This window comes from Cynocephalus volans, chromosome 8, assembly GCF_027409185.1.
Source record: "Cynocephalus volans isolate mCynVol1 chromosome 8, mCynVol1.pri, whole genome shotgun sequence".
NCBI lineage: Eukaryota > Metazoa > Chordata > Mammalia > Dermoptera > Cynocephalidae > Cynocephalus > Cynocephalus volans.
The window spans coordinates 130751420-130766645 of record NC_084467.1 but is presented as its reverse complement, the minus strand read 5'-3'; the positions used below and the strand labels follow the sequence as shown (position 1 = coordinate 130766645).

Here is a 15226-nt window from a genome sequence, read left to right as displayed (position 1 = left end):
AAGAGGACAAATAAACTCATGGAGCAACATTCAGAAATACTATGCAGAGTATGGGTCACACCACCAGATTTTTTCCTATTTTCAGGGAAGAGAGAAATGATGTCCTTGAAATTATTAGAACTTCTAAAACCTTGATTTTGCTAAAAGAGTTCACAGATACACCAATTTACATTAGAAAACAGACTAATATTTAGGCAAGTTCAAGTCAATGACTTGAGCTTCTTTCTAAATAAAACTGTAAGAGAATTATATTAAGTGAAACAAGTCAGGCACAGAAAGAGAAATACCACATGTTCTCACTTATTGGTGGGAGCTAAAAATTAATATATAAATTCACACACACACACACACACACAAACCGGGGGGGGGGGGGGGGAAGATATAACAACCACAACTACTTGAAGTTGATACGACAAGCAAACAGAAAGGACATTGTTGGGGGGGGGAGAAGGGAGGGAGGTTTTGGTGATGGGGAGCAATAATCAGCCACAATGTATATCGACAAAATAAAATTTAAAATAAAATAAAATAAAATAAAATAAATAAATACATACATACATACATACATACACCAAAATAATAAATAAATAAAACTGTAACAACTTGCTAGGATGATGGCAAAAAATCAGTACTAAGTAAATTCATCAAAAGACCTTCAAAATGGTCTCACATGAAATTAGATCAGCCAAAAAAAAAAAATTCAAATTCTACCATCCATCAAATTCAGTGATGTCAAAACATACTGCAAAACTGTTCTGTGAGAAAAGAGCCCCAGGTGATTTTTCAGTTCTCCTAGGCCAAGGATCTTTTCCTCAAGAAAATAACACAAGGAAAGCTACCTGTCAATCATTCATGCTATGAGGTATGGTACTTATCACTTCAATTTCTCATCATATGGTTCTTGTTGCAAGCCAGCAAGTACAAATTAAGAACTGAAGCAGAATTTGCTATTGAAACTGGCTATCTCTACAAATGATCAAACTAAATGGGTCTTAAATCTATTGCTCCATATTGTCTGATACGATCAGTCTTTCAGTAATGATTTGTTATATTTTTTCCTAATGTATATGTAATGACTATATCTCCCTAAATTAGGGTGAGATAAAAGTGACTCATGGAAATCCTTCCCTTTTAGCAGTATTGGCCCATATTACTCAGTAGAAACTTTGTACTATTAACAAATCTAATCACTGTATTCGGCTTGGCTTACTTCATTCTGGTGAGCATAGCAAGCATGAAGGCAGACCAGTGAGAACTGAGTGATGTAACAGACAAAACGCTGACACCAAAAATCTCTTCCCAATTACCCTTCCACAAGGCCTGAAATTACCATCACTAGAACTCCTCTCCTTGTTAGGGAACTGTAAAGAAGTCCATTTCCTAAATGTATACGGTATTATTTGTCCTGAATCATTTTATTACAAAGTAAGAAGTAATATTTGGCAAAAATCAACAAGTCAGAAAACTACTATGGCAAAAATTAAAAAATTTCTCCTTTCCCTTTCTCACTTTTTAGTTAGCATAACTAACAATCTACTCAAAGAAGCATCCAGGTGGGAGCTAGGTAACAATGCTAGTAATAGTGAATTTTAAACACTAGATAAGACTTTAAAAATCCATATCAATGTATTAGTGTACAAGAAAATCTTTTGCAATATTTCTACATGTGGTGATACTAAAACCCATGGAAATGTTAGCTGGCTCCGGACTGAAGTGATCTTCACTTCTGCTTTGGGAACACCAGAAGAGCTTGACCTGATCAGATCTGCATGCACTGTAACATTTCAGGCAGACTCCCTCAATACTTAGGCTCAGACCTCCCTTTCCTCACACATTTCAGATTACACTCATCTTGCTTTCTCCTCTTAGTATTTAATGTTGATTTTCTCTTCTACAAATCAGTCAACTTTTCTCCCAGGATATGGTAGGTTTGAAATCCCTGAGCAACCACTTGACTGCTGCAAAAATCTATGTTCTCACTTTCAAATTCTGCTAAACAGACACCAAAGAATACCAATTGATACAGTTTGGGTATGTTTGTCCCCCCAAAGCTGAGGCTGGAAACTTAATCCCTACTGTGACAGTTAAGAGGGTGGGAAATCCTATTATGGAAATTGAAAGGTGGGGCCTTTAAGAGGTGATTAGATTGTGAGGACCATGCCCTAGTAAATGGATTAATCCACTGATGGTTTAATGGTGATCTTAGGCGTGGTTATGATGGCTTTATAAGGAGAACCAGTGAGGAGTTTCTCTTGCTCCTGCCATATTCAACATGTGACACCTGCATTGCTGGGAAGAGTCACAACCCACCACCAGGCTATCCCCAGATGTGTTCCCTACACTTTGGACTTCTCAGCCTCTGAAACTGTAAGAAATAAATTCTGCTTCTTTGTAAATTACCCAGTTTAAGGTATTCTGTTGTAAGTAACAGAAACAGTCTAATATACCAATTCCAACTGGTTTGAATAATTTTAAACCTAGTGCATAACTAAGTTTTAATTGGGTTCGGTCTTTAAGAGTATACACACCCAGGAACCAGATATCCTTTGATTAAATCCTGGCTCTACCAGTTTCTGGCCAAGTGACCAAAATCTCTGCTGCATCATCTTCAAAAACAGGGTAATATAAATTGGATAATATAAAAATGTGGTAATAACAGTACCTTCTTCACATGTTAAGACAATTAAATTATCCAATTGCTATCAAACAGTACGTGATCAATAAATGTTGGTGATTACTTTTATTGTTTTCTCTCTTATGTCCAGTTCTTTAGTAACACGTGTTAAGACAATTAAATTATCCAATTGCCATCAAACAGTAAGTGATCAATAAACATTGGTGATTACTATTATTGTTTTCTCTCTTATGTCCAGTTCTTTAGTAACATTAATATGTAACATCCCACAAGGCTAATTAAGGAAAAGAATATTAGAAGGTGTCGAGACATGAGAGCAGTTATCACACATCCTCTAAAGAACACAGGATTTTAAGTGCAATGTTCAATTACTCATCCCATATTACAGTGAATTTAGCCAGTTCTCTAATTTTATAACATTTTATATGACTTTTATCATTTATCCAAGTTTTTAAAAAGAGGTAGTAAAGAGAAAAAAACGTATTCTGGTACGAGACAGATTTGGGTCAAAATTAATTGTATGACCTTGAGCAACTTATTTAACCTCTGTGCCTCAGTTCCCTCAACTGTAAAGTGAAAAAATAGTTCCTACAACTTATTGTATCTAGAATAGTGCCCAGAACAGGAAAGTGCTAAGTAAGGATTAAGTAGCTAATTGTAAAGCTCTGTTTTCCAAGCACTAGGCTTAGATGCTGGAGATTCTGGGATAAACAACCCAGCACTTGCCTTCAAAGGGATCGAGACAGACAACTGTAGTATAATTTTTCAAATATATATATATGAGGAACCTTCAAACCTTTAGAGGCACAGAGAAATGTCTTCTCTTGTAAGTAAAATTAATATTTTTTAAAAAACAGAATATTGATAATTAGCATTCTGAGTAGGCGACAGGTATACTGGGGTTTAATATATTATTCTTTCTACTTTTATGTATGTTGGAAACTTTACATAATGAAAAGTCTTTTTAAAATGATAAATTTTATTTTCTTTCAGAAGGTAAGCCAAAATTATGTAATCTGAAGGATTTTCTTTCACACCAATGTATTTGTACTACAAATTAACTTTGTCAGAAGCAGTGTTAAAAAGAAAGGTGTTAAGAATTCTCTCGACAAGACTGCCACCTACTGGATTACCTTAAATTCCACCATTTACAGTTTGTGATTTAAACACATTAAATACCATCTTTAACCCAATAAAAGGCAAAGGTTTCTTTTTCAAAAATAAATAAACCCAAATATTTACGAAATCTCGCATATCACAGGTAATTCTGTCTCTTGTGCTGAACAAAGTATTATTTGGGGATGACTCACTAGGCTGAAGCAATCTCAGTCAATCTTAATGTGCATGTCCATAATCATCTGACAAAATGAGTGAAAAAGGAAGCAAAGAAATTTAACATGAATTTAGTATTTATTGCTGGATATATGAACCCACAGTTGCCGTTTGAGATATTATCATCAAAAAGACAGCTACATTGAAAGCAATATAATTTACCTATTCTACAATGTATACATATCTCAAAACAACATGTTGTACACAACAAATATACACAATTTGTATTTGTCAATTAAAAAATAAATTTAAAAAAGCAGTATAGTAAGTGGTTATGTATGGAATTAATTTTAAAAACAATTGTCCTAATGTACACAGAGGAGTACTTGTGTCTTGGGCAAAATATCTGATAGTAACATACAATGATTCAAAAGGCAGTTTCTCTCAAACTTAGGCAGAAATTGAGATAATGTGGCCTAGAAAAATGCCATAAAATTATCCAAAAAATACCTAAAGTGATGAAGACACAGATATTAAAGATTACTGGGGAGAGTCTGAATAAAATTTCTTGAATATAAGACTGGACAAAAAGTAACATTTCTAAGTTGTCATTTTGTGTAATATATTTTAAAAACATGTGCAAATGTTTAAGTTATCAAAGAAAATATTGCAGTTAGGCATTCAGCTATTTTCCTGGTATTCATCACAGTTTCTATATTCAAGTTAATCAAAGTTGGAGCTTTCTCATTGGAAAAAGGAAAGATTGCTTTATACTCATCGTATAACGTACCATTTAATCATAAAACTCCAAGATTTTAAAATAATATTTATTCAAAGTTAAATTACTCAACACCTAATATTTCTTTGCCTGTGTTACTACAGACTTGTTAAATTGAAAGCTGCTCTTATTATGCCATAAAGGAAGTGCTCAAAATAATTATGGGGGCACATCATAAGAACACAGGATTTGAAGGGATTCCCACTGTCCAATCTTGGGGCAATTTAAACACCAAAATAATTAAGTACTATAGTGAATTATAGAGCACTGGAGTGGGGAGGGGTGGAATGTCAGGAGTCTATACCAACAGAAGTAGATAAATAAATGGAAGAGAATGGAAAGCTCTGGCTTACATCAGAATGCCAAAGACTGATTGGTAAATGTAGAGAGAGTGTAGAAGTTGGGAAATTATCATTTTGCAGTCATCAGAGTAAAGACTGGATCAGACAAGAATCATGAGTGAATGCAAAATCAAGAATGAAAATCTGATGAGGAGCAGGATATTTTTGTTGTCTTAAGTGTCTCCTCACAGACTGCTTCTTACTTGAAAGGGAGAAAAAAAAGTAATTACACAGTGAAGAAATCAGACATCTTGACCAAGTAATAAAATTAACATTACCAGCAAAGGACAGATGGTTATCAAGCATCTCCAGATGCCATGCCATACCTTGTGAAAGATACACATCACCTATGCAGCAATGTATGACCTGAATCTAATCATAAGGAAATATTAAACAAACCCAAAATGAGCAATGTTATATTAAAAAGAGAGAAAAAAGATGTATACTTCAAAAATGTCCATGTGTTAAGAGACAAAGAAAGGCTGTGGAAATGTTCCAGATTAAAGAAAGCTAAAGACATATGACAACAAAAATCTGATCCTAGAGTGAGAACTGGAGGCAGCAAAGAATGTTATCGGGTTAACTAACAAAATCAGAAGACAAACGGTAAGCTAGATAAAAAGCATTATATGAATGCTAAATTCATTGAGGTTGATAAGTATACCATGGTTATCTAAGAGATATCCCTATTTTTAGGAAATATACACTGAAGTATTTAGGTGTAAAGGGCCATGATGTATGTAACACTCAAATTGTTCAGAAAAACAACTACGTATGAATGGAGAGGGAGAGAAAGCATGAGAGAGGGAGAGAGGAGAGAGCAAGCAAGAGCAAAGCAAATGGGGTAAAATGTTACCACTAAGTGAATTTGAGCAAAGAGTATACAGGTATTCTCTGTACTAATTTTTTTAACTCTTCTGTAAGTTTGAAATTACTTCTAAATAAAAAGTTTATAACATTATTATTTCTAATTGTTAACAGAAAAAAAATTTTTTAATTAAAAGGTTGCTATATGTAAAATCTAATCATATTCTTTTAGGACTACAATATTCAACATGAAAAGTACCTTTATCTTCAGCTATTTTTCATCAGTTTTAAACACCATCATTTTTAAGACTATTATTTTTATACCACGAAGAAAAAAAAAGGTGACAACCATAACTATAAGTTGACATCAACTATACAAAACACCACCATTTCAGAGATTTTAAATATGAAAACATATGTCTTAAAACTGGTGAAATGTGGTTTTTATATATGGCCAAATTTCACAAACAAATAAAAACATACACATGCATCTCTGTACCAAGATGCTGACTAGAACTTTTTCTGCTACCTGAATACTGGCAGCAAGATCCAAAGATGGGAAAAAGTGGAACTAAATACCCTGCCTTCTAAAGAAAGCTGAAATTAACTGCGAGACAGACACCTTCTCCTAGATTTAAGAGGGACAGAGTTAGCCAACAGCCAGCACCTCAATTGCCACCCACCCTTATCCCAGTCTAGAGAATATAGAGGAGAGAGGGAGGGAATGATCACAGCATACTGCAGTCTTGATAAAGGAGCTTTTCTTTCTCTTGATCATCAATTTCTCCCACTCCTTGAAGTCAAGTGAATAAGCATTTGCATTTCCACTTTTTTGCCACTACAAACAATGCCAGTTATTAACAAACATCCTTAAAAATATGTTCTTAGGTAGTGGTACTTTTATTTCCAGTAGATTCTATTATTTTATTTCCAGTAGATTCTGAGGAATCTATTTTCATAGATTCCTCAGAATGAGACAGATGTGCCCAATTACAGGTATTTTTTAATCTTTATAGATGTTGACAGATGGTTTTCAAAAAGGGTATACACACACTTTACATTTCTATTAACAATATAAGAATACCCTTTTCTCCATATCCCCACCATCACTATGTATTTTTGCAATCTGATGTCTTACAGTTACTTCAATCTGCATTTCTCTATCTACCTGTGAATGGGGATGTCTTTCCATATATTTGTTAGCCATCTGACTAGCTTTCCTGTGATTTGCCTATTAAGAAATTTATATATATTACACACATTAGCCCTTCATCTGTCATCTGCATTACAAATATTTTTTCTAGAACTATCATTTGTTATTGACTTTGTTTACAGTATTGCTTGTCCTACAAGAGTTTGTTTTATTTCTGAATAGCTTTCCTGTGAATTGATACACACGCGCACACACACATACATACATATGAGAGAACTTCAAAAAATTCATGGAAAAATGTTATTAAAAGATAATACAGGGCCGACCCTGTGGCTCACTCGGGAGAGTGCGGTGCTGGGAGTGCAGCGGCGCTGGGAGTGCCGAGGCCGCGGGTTCGGATCCTATATAGAGGGATGGCCGGTACGCTCACTGGCTGAGCACGGTGCGGACGACACCAGGCCAAGGGTTACGATCCCCTCCCTGGTCACAAAAAAAATAAAATAAAATAAAATAAAATAAAATAAAAGATAATACAAATCTTGGGCCGGCCCCATGGCTCACTTGGGAAGAGTGCAGCGCTGGTGGCGCCGAGGCCGCAGGTTTGGATCCTACATAGGGATGGCCAGTGCACTCACTGGCTGAGCGTGATGCAGAGAACACCATGCCGAGGGTTGCAATCCCCTTACAGATCAAGAAAAAAAAGAAAAAAACAAACAAACAAAAAAGATAATACAAATCTTCCCATCAACTTTTTAAAGTACCCTCGTATATGTGTGTGCATCTATTTCTTTTAGAGATATGTACCTATTTTGCAAAGCTTTTGAAACTCCAGTAACTAAATGGAAAAATAATCAAAAATGACTGAAAAGTTAAGATATTTGCACTATATGTAAATAAGGAATAGAAGGAAGAAGGGATGTAAACAAATGGGGTTGAAGCAGTTATTACTGAAAAAATACAGCCATTTCATGTTTCTTTTCCCAATCAGTTGAGATTTTCAATGAACCAGTTCCATCTAACTTAAAGTGGAGAAACAATTATTATCCTCATCTTCACTTTTAATTGGAGAAAGTCACAGCAAAAAATACAGCTGAAATTTGATAGTATATCTCCCGAAACACAATAGCAATATCAATACAAATTTTTGGTAGCATTCAGAAGCAAGTTGCTTACCTTTCAATAGCCAATTCTTTGTTAGAAAGTTGCTGCACTGTAACCACAACCTTCTTCTCTATTCCTTGCTTCAACTTGAAATAAAACTTATCTCTGTCCTTAGGCACAGGACTGAAATATTCAAAAATAATAATAATCACCAATACAACAATATAATAAAATGGTAAGATAACCTATTTCAAGGTTAGAAGGAGACAACGAAGTATTTAAGCAACAACATTCTTATTCTTAAGATGTACTGAACACTCACCTTGCCACAGGTAGCAAACTATAAATTATATACTCAGGAAAACAGAATTTATATTAATTTTTAAGTCTAATTTAGTTGGAGAAATCCAATTAATATAAATTAAATTAATATAAATTATATTAAATATAAATTAAATCCAATTAAATAAATCTTATATTTTATAAATATAAATTCTTATATAAAAATGTATATTAAATATAAGAATATGTTATTAAATATAAATTCTTATATAATATTAATATAAATTCTTATATTTTGCCTTATATTTTATCTCTTAACCAAGGTTAAAATCAAGATCTTAAAAATGACATGATATAATGTCAAATTTTAATTTTTAAATTTAACAAATTTAGAAACACAGCTTATTCAATTTTTTTTAAGACTATCATACTTCTGGTTTAATTGGGTGGGTGGTCAAGAGTGCCTGTAACACAGTAAAACCCAAGGCAAAGAAAGTGAGAAGAAAAGGGTCACGAAAATCAACTACAATGTATATTGAGAAGTTAAAATTTAATAAATAAATAAATAAATAAATAAATAAAAGTGAGAAGAGCTTAGTATCACACACTTAGAATTTCAGATGACTATTACATATTCAAGTAAATATAAAGACAGACAAAGAGATATAGATAAGCGGCAAGTTATTAGTTTAGGCCAAACTGACTATTCTTCTGAATTAACTTATTAAAACAATAAATGTTTAAAATATGGGTTGTTATCTGGAAAGGAAAAATACCCTGAGCAACTTATTTCATCTGAAACTCAATTTCAATATCTGTAAAATACAGAAAAAATACACCCCTAATGATTGTTAGAATTAAAGGCAGAGGAAAAAAAAGAAAGTAAATTAAGGCACATAGGTGATCATTAAAGAGTGTAACTGTTTCCTACAGACTGCTTATCTTTGAACTGGAAAAAAGCATTTTAAATGTACAATAGAAGGAAATGATTAATTAAATGATGGTCAAACCATATAATGTACTACCAATAACTATTAGAAGTGATTGATAAAGCACATTTTAATGAAAAAATTCTTATAAAGTCAAGAGAAAAAAATTGTATATAAAATTGTGCAAAAGTTCCCCTAGAAACAAAAAAAAGGAATAAACCAAATGTTAAAAGTGATTGTTTGTGGCTCATATGATTATAGCTTTTTATTCTACTTTTATTATTTCACTAAATTTTCTATCATAAATATCAGTATTTTTTAAATCATTAAGAAAATCATTTAAATATCTGAAAAGCATGAGAACAGTGGAACATACTCATTCAGCCAAATTTTTTTATCAATTTAAAGCTTTACACCAACATTGTATAACGTCTAGAAACTTCATATTGGACAAAATTATATTTCAAGCACAATGCTAATTTTTATTCTTTTCAAATAACCTCACCTAAAGTTTCCTTTTCCATCATCTTCTTTTACCTCCAAGGAGACACTGAAGGTAAACACATCACTGTCAGGGGTAGGAATAATCGAGTCTCTAACATCAGACACTTGTCTGGAAGAACGTTTGAATGCTGTACAGAAACTATATAAAATTCTGCTTACCTAAAAGAATAAAAATGAAAATACCATTAGGCAAAGGTATTAGCTACATTCTGATACCCTTCCCTCCTAATTCTTGGATCTATAACTTTCAATGACCACAATTTTCTACAGCAGATAAAGCATATATAGTATAATCATCTATCAGTTGTTTAGATATTGAATGACAAAATTTTCATCACTTACACATTAAAGAGGGGTTGGTAAACAACTGTATGAGTATACAGTAAATACAGACCATCCTAACTCTGAATTATTACACCCTAAAGAGAAATCCAAGAAGGGAAATATTGCTAAAAGTATTCCTCAAAAGGCAGATTAATTTCACAGAAATTTTAACTCATAAAATTAATGGGACATCATTCCATAGAAACTTAAGTTCAAATATGAGGTATATTTTCAAACTTATACAGACAAAGGTCAACAGTAAGCACCACCAGTGTAAACACTAAAGACCAGAAAAGAACAAGATTTAGGAGGTGCAACCAAGGTCTGAGCATCCTGAGATTGAAAAAAGGAAGGAGGATGAGGACCACCCAGAGGACAATAAGTTGGTGTCTTTAACTGTGACTGAGAGCTTCTCCCCTTATAAAAACACACAGGGCCTAGCCAGAAGCTAACACTGTCAGTACCACAGGGAATCATTTCATTATTATAGAAATTTTTTAGGACATTCTCAGATGATATTTAATGAAAAGGCAAGATTTCTTTCAAAAAAACTACTCTTCTAGCTAGTTATGCTTGGGTACTATTTGGATATAGTGTGCACATCATTTTCAAGAAAAATTTATTCTACAGAACAAAGAATATTTCATTATGACAGAAATTTCCCCCAATAGACAGCCAAAGTTTTGGGGGTTTTTTTATTGAAACATATTAATTGTAGATATTTATGGGGTACAGTTATATTTCAATACATGTATACATTGCATGACCATCAAATAAGGATAATTAGCATATTCATCATTGCAAAACTTAATCATTTCTTTGTGATGTTAACATTTGATCTCTTCTAGTCATTTGATAACATTCAGGAAATTATTAATTATAGATGCTGGCTCAATTGTACACCAATAGAACTTGTTTTTCCCATCTAGCTGTAATTTTGTGTCCATTAACCAACTTCTCACTATTCCTCCACCCCACCACACCCCAGCCAGAGTATCTTCTATAGTAGATAGAAAGAATAAGTTATTTCTTTTTTTTTTTTTTTTGTCTTTTTCGTGACCGGCACTCAGCCAGTGAGTGCACCGGCCATTCCTATATGGGATCCGAACCCGCGGCGGGAGCGTTGCGGCGCTCCCAGTGCCGCACTCTCCCAAGTGCGCCACGGGCTCGGCCCAGAATAAGTTATTTCTCACTTAGGGAACTTAGATGTTAACTACTACTATCAATCAATAATGACTGTGTCCATATATAGCTTTTTAGTTTACAAACTCCATTGATATTACTTCATTTGATCTTCCAAAATAACCTTATAAAGCAAGCCTAATAGTTATTTTCAATACTTTTGACAAATGCATAAAAAGAGGTTCAAAATCTTTCCCAAAATCATGTAGCTTATTAAGTGGCTGAGCTAGGACTAGAATTCTGAGTAGAGGGCTTTTCAAGGAAACTGCCTCCTGACATTATTTTGACTAGTTCCCTATTATCAATGACTTCCTCTCATACAGTAGTAAAGAAGAGAAATAAGCTCAATGAATTTATGTATATGTTCCTAGCTACAGTATATAAATATGAACAAGCATGTTCACATTGAGGAACGATAGCTTCACTATGAAAGAATTCTTTCCTTTTACTTTAAAAAAAAGTTATTCATATATATATATATATATATATATATATATATATACATACATATACATATATATATATTTTTTTTTTTTTTTTTTTTTAAAACAAAAGATGACCGGTAATGGGATCTTAACTCTTGAGCTAACCGGCCATCCTTATATAGGGATCCAAACCCATGGCCTTGGTATTATCAGCACCCCACTCTCCCAAGTGAGCCATGGGCCAGTCCTTAAAGAGTTATCTTTCAAGTATTCTTGCTTTGCTTCTTTCAACTCTGGCATTTAAATCTTCCCAATGAACACTCACCAATAAGGTTTTAGCCCAAGTCTTCAATTTCTCTTCACTTCCCTTAGCCTCAGAGGGCTAGATATGAGCCACAGAATAAGGATTATATCAGCTTTAGCAATAAGCATACATGGCAAAATGATTTAAATATCTTCCAGCATTTTTGCTCAATGTTGTTGTGGCATAAAAGTGTTAAAGGATTCCCAGAGTGAACAAATGCTGAAATGGTCCTATCTGTTCTATTAGGCCACTCTAGTTACTACATAAAAATATGTATCAATGACTCATATTCTTCCCTTGAAATGGAGAAATACTCTAAATCCCACACTTTTCCAGTCCACACTTTTCTAAAACCACACTTGGTTCCAAAAGAAGCTTTATACCATCACAAACTTGTGAGCTTGAAGCACAAAAGACTCCAAATCTCTGCACTCACCCATGGGTTGAACAATGAAAACAGAGTGAAATGAGAAGGGTTGAAGAAAGCATATTTTCAATACTTCACATTGGGAGGTACGAATAAGACAACTGCTCTGAATAGTAACAAATCCTTCACTTTTGATCAAGTGACTCCAAGTTATTCATTGAATTATATTACTCTAGGAATACAATATGTGTAACTTGCTTGAAACAAGAGTATGCCCTTCAACAGTAGAATTTGTTAAAGTCTGCAGACTCCTTCCTTATTCTTCTACTTTTGTTTTATTCATATACTCTGCCATGAACCTTTTCTTGTACACACAATAGTCTATCACATTCAAGACCAAGTGGCCTTCAAACTTCCAATAGCCACACTTACATCCATTAATCAATGATTACCCTAAACTGCCTTTCTAATGCCATATTATAGTTTCCTAAATTAACTGATTAACACTTTTAACAACCCCATAGGAATGCTGCCTGACAACCTAAAGTTCAACTTCTGCATAGCACCTTATTTGTAACACGATATTCATAAAATTTTAAAAAATATTTACCATGTTATCCCATTATAATCTTACATAAATCAGTAAAAACAAAAGCAGCAAAGGATTAATGTTAGTAAGAACCACAGACCTCAAATCTTGTATAATTAAGACAATAATAAATTTGCTCACTCATGCAACAAATATTTTTTGAGCACTTTTAGTAGAGTAAAATCCCAATATTTATTAATTTTTTTCCCTTTCCCATCTCCTTCTCTTTCATTTTATTTGTGTCATAGATATCAGTAAGCTTGTCACATCAGAAGGCCACACCAAAAAAGCCAAAGAACTTGGCAAATTCTACAGTAGATGGCAAAGCTTCAGGGATTTCTTTTTAAAAAGGCTAAGTATATGGGACTAATCATGGAAAAAAAAAAAATCAGACTTCAGCTTTCTCACTTTTGGAGAAAGGACACAACAGTACATTAACAGTGATCAAACTGCATTTAATGACCATGGTTGACCAGTTAGCTCACTTGGTTAGAGAATGGTGCTGATAACATCAAAGTCAAGTGCTCAAATCCCTGCACTGGCCATCCACCAAAAAAAAAAAAAAGACAATACTGGTCATGTCTTACAAATTGCTATTTCCACCAAAAAGTCTGAAATAATTTGTGAATTCCAAAGTCTGTGAATAAAGTGAAATGGTATTCTAAGGACTGGTAAGGTAAACTTCAGAAACAATGATCATCAATGTCTACAGTTCTTGGAACAAACTGGGTAGCCAATTACAACCAAAAAAGAAAATTAAAAATATATACCATGGCCACTACTTTTGATATACATCACACTATTAAAGGATATGCACACACACAAATAATCTACAATTGGCATTTTTGGGGGGGTGGGGGGGAAAGAAGGCAAAGGTTTATTGACAAATAATACAGAACAATGTTTTGCCCAGAAAACGGTACCTACAGAAAGTACTAATTAAACACAAAACTATGTGATGTGTTTGGGTTTATTGTTGTTTTTGAAAAGGTAGGGAAGAGGACACATGTAAATATATGGAATGGAGATACACCAAAATCTTAACTACAGTGGAAGTCTGAGCAACATTTATCTTCTTCTTTATTTCAGTATTTTCCAAACTCTCAAATATGTATTACATGTTAAAAGCACAAACAACACTATTGAGTAACAAAGATATTTACTTAAAATAAATATCATAGCTAGTTTTTTCAGTATAAAGCTTTTTCATTAACACTGGTGAAAGATAACCCACAATTTTAGAAACACCATATATCAAAGACAATGTTCACCCAAGAAATAAATGTAGAAGAATCATTCCATGAAATGAAAGATACGTGTTAAAATTTCAAAAACAACTTGCTCAAATACAATACTCATTGAAAGGAGCTAAAATAAGTGGCATATTATCCAAGAAACTTTTTAAAAATTATAAAAATCTATTTACTTTAAGGAAAACACAATATACCTTCTGCACTGTCTTCCAAAATAAGGCATTTAGCTAAAATCTCAATAAATATCTGCTTAAGTATAATATTTTCCCATGCAAGGAATAAGTCTTTATATTAACATATAGTGGCATACTGGCAACACCAAGAAAAACCAGTGCATTAAGAATAAAGATCTTCCCAGCAATACCCTTGATATTTATCATGAAATACCTCGAACACCTCAATACCAGATGATAAAAACTCTGTTTCTAAAATATAACATTGAGAGTTGCTAGTATTGACAAGTATGTTAAAACATACAAACATCATCATTAAAACCTGCTTTGAAGAAAGTAGATAAAATGTCTAGTAGAATTAAAATCTTAGAGTCAACTAAGCCTTTTAAAGTATCTTTAAAAAGTTTTGTGTAATCTATCCATAAAGATGCAACAAGAATAGGTGCCTCTTTGGCTTTTTTCACTATGCTTTCTGATATTTTGTTTTGTCTACATTTCTTGAGCAGAAGCCTAGCACATCATTCTCCCTGTACAAAGATCACTGACATCAACATACTTCTGGATGGACTGCCCAACTCCTTCTTCACAGATTATGGAGATCCATTCCAATAGGGTCCTGCAGAAGAATATCCAGGGTAACAAGTCAAATATATCCTAACCCTTCTGTGAGAACCCCTAATCCTTGTGTCACAGTTGTCCAAGAGAGCTATCACCCTCACTGGGTTTTCCTTCTACCACTGTTGGTGCTGCTGCTTGAGGGTTTTTACAGTGAAATGAAATCATCACAATGACAGTTGGTGGTGGTAG

The 15226-nt window shown here is 33.5% G+C and overlaps 1 protein-coding gene across 8 annotated transcripts in view; it reads right to left on the bottom strand.

Annotated features, from left to right (window-relative positions):
- RABGAP1L (RAB GTPase activating protein 1 like) overlaps positions 1-15226 on the bottom strand; it is a 646375-nt gene that overhangs the window by 560854 nt on the left and 70295 nt on the right. For 7 of the 8 annotated variants that reach the window (XM_063104460.1, XM_063104464.1, XM_063104465.1 and 4 more), the window contains 2 exons: positions 9804-9961; positions 8160-8270 (listed from right to left, as the gene is read on the bottom strand). In XM_063104460.1, coding sequence (XP_062960530.1) covers positions 8160-8270; positions 9804-9961 — 269 coding nt within the window. Of the gene's footprint in view, positions 1-8159; positions 8271-9803; positions 9962-15226 lie in introns of those variants that run through there. The other variant, XM_063104468.1, reaches the window with a different exon arrangement.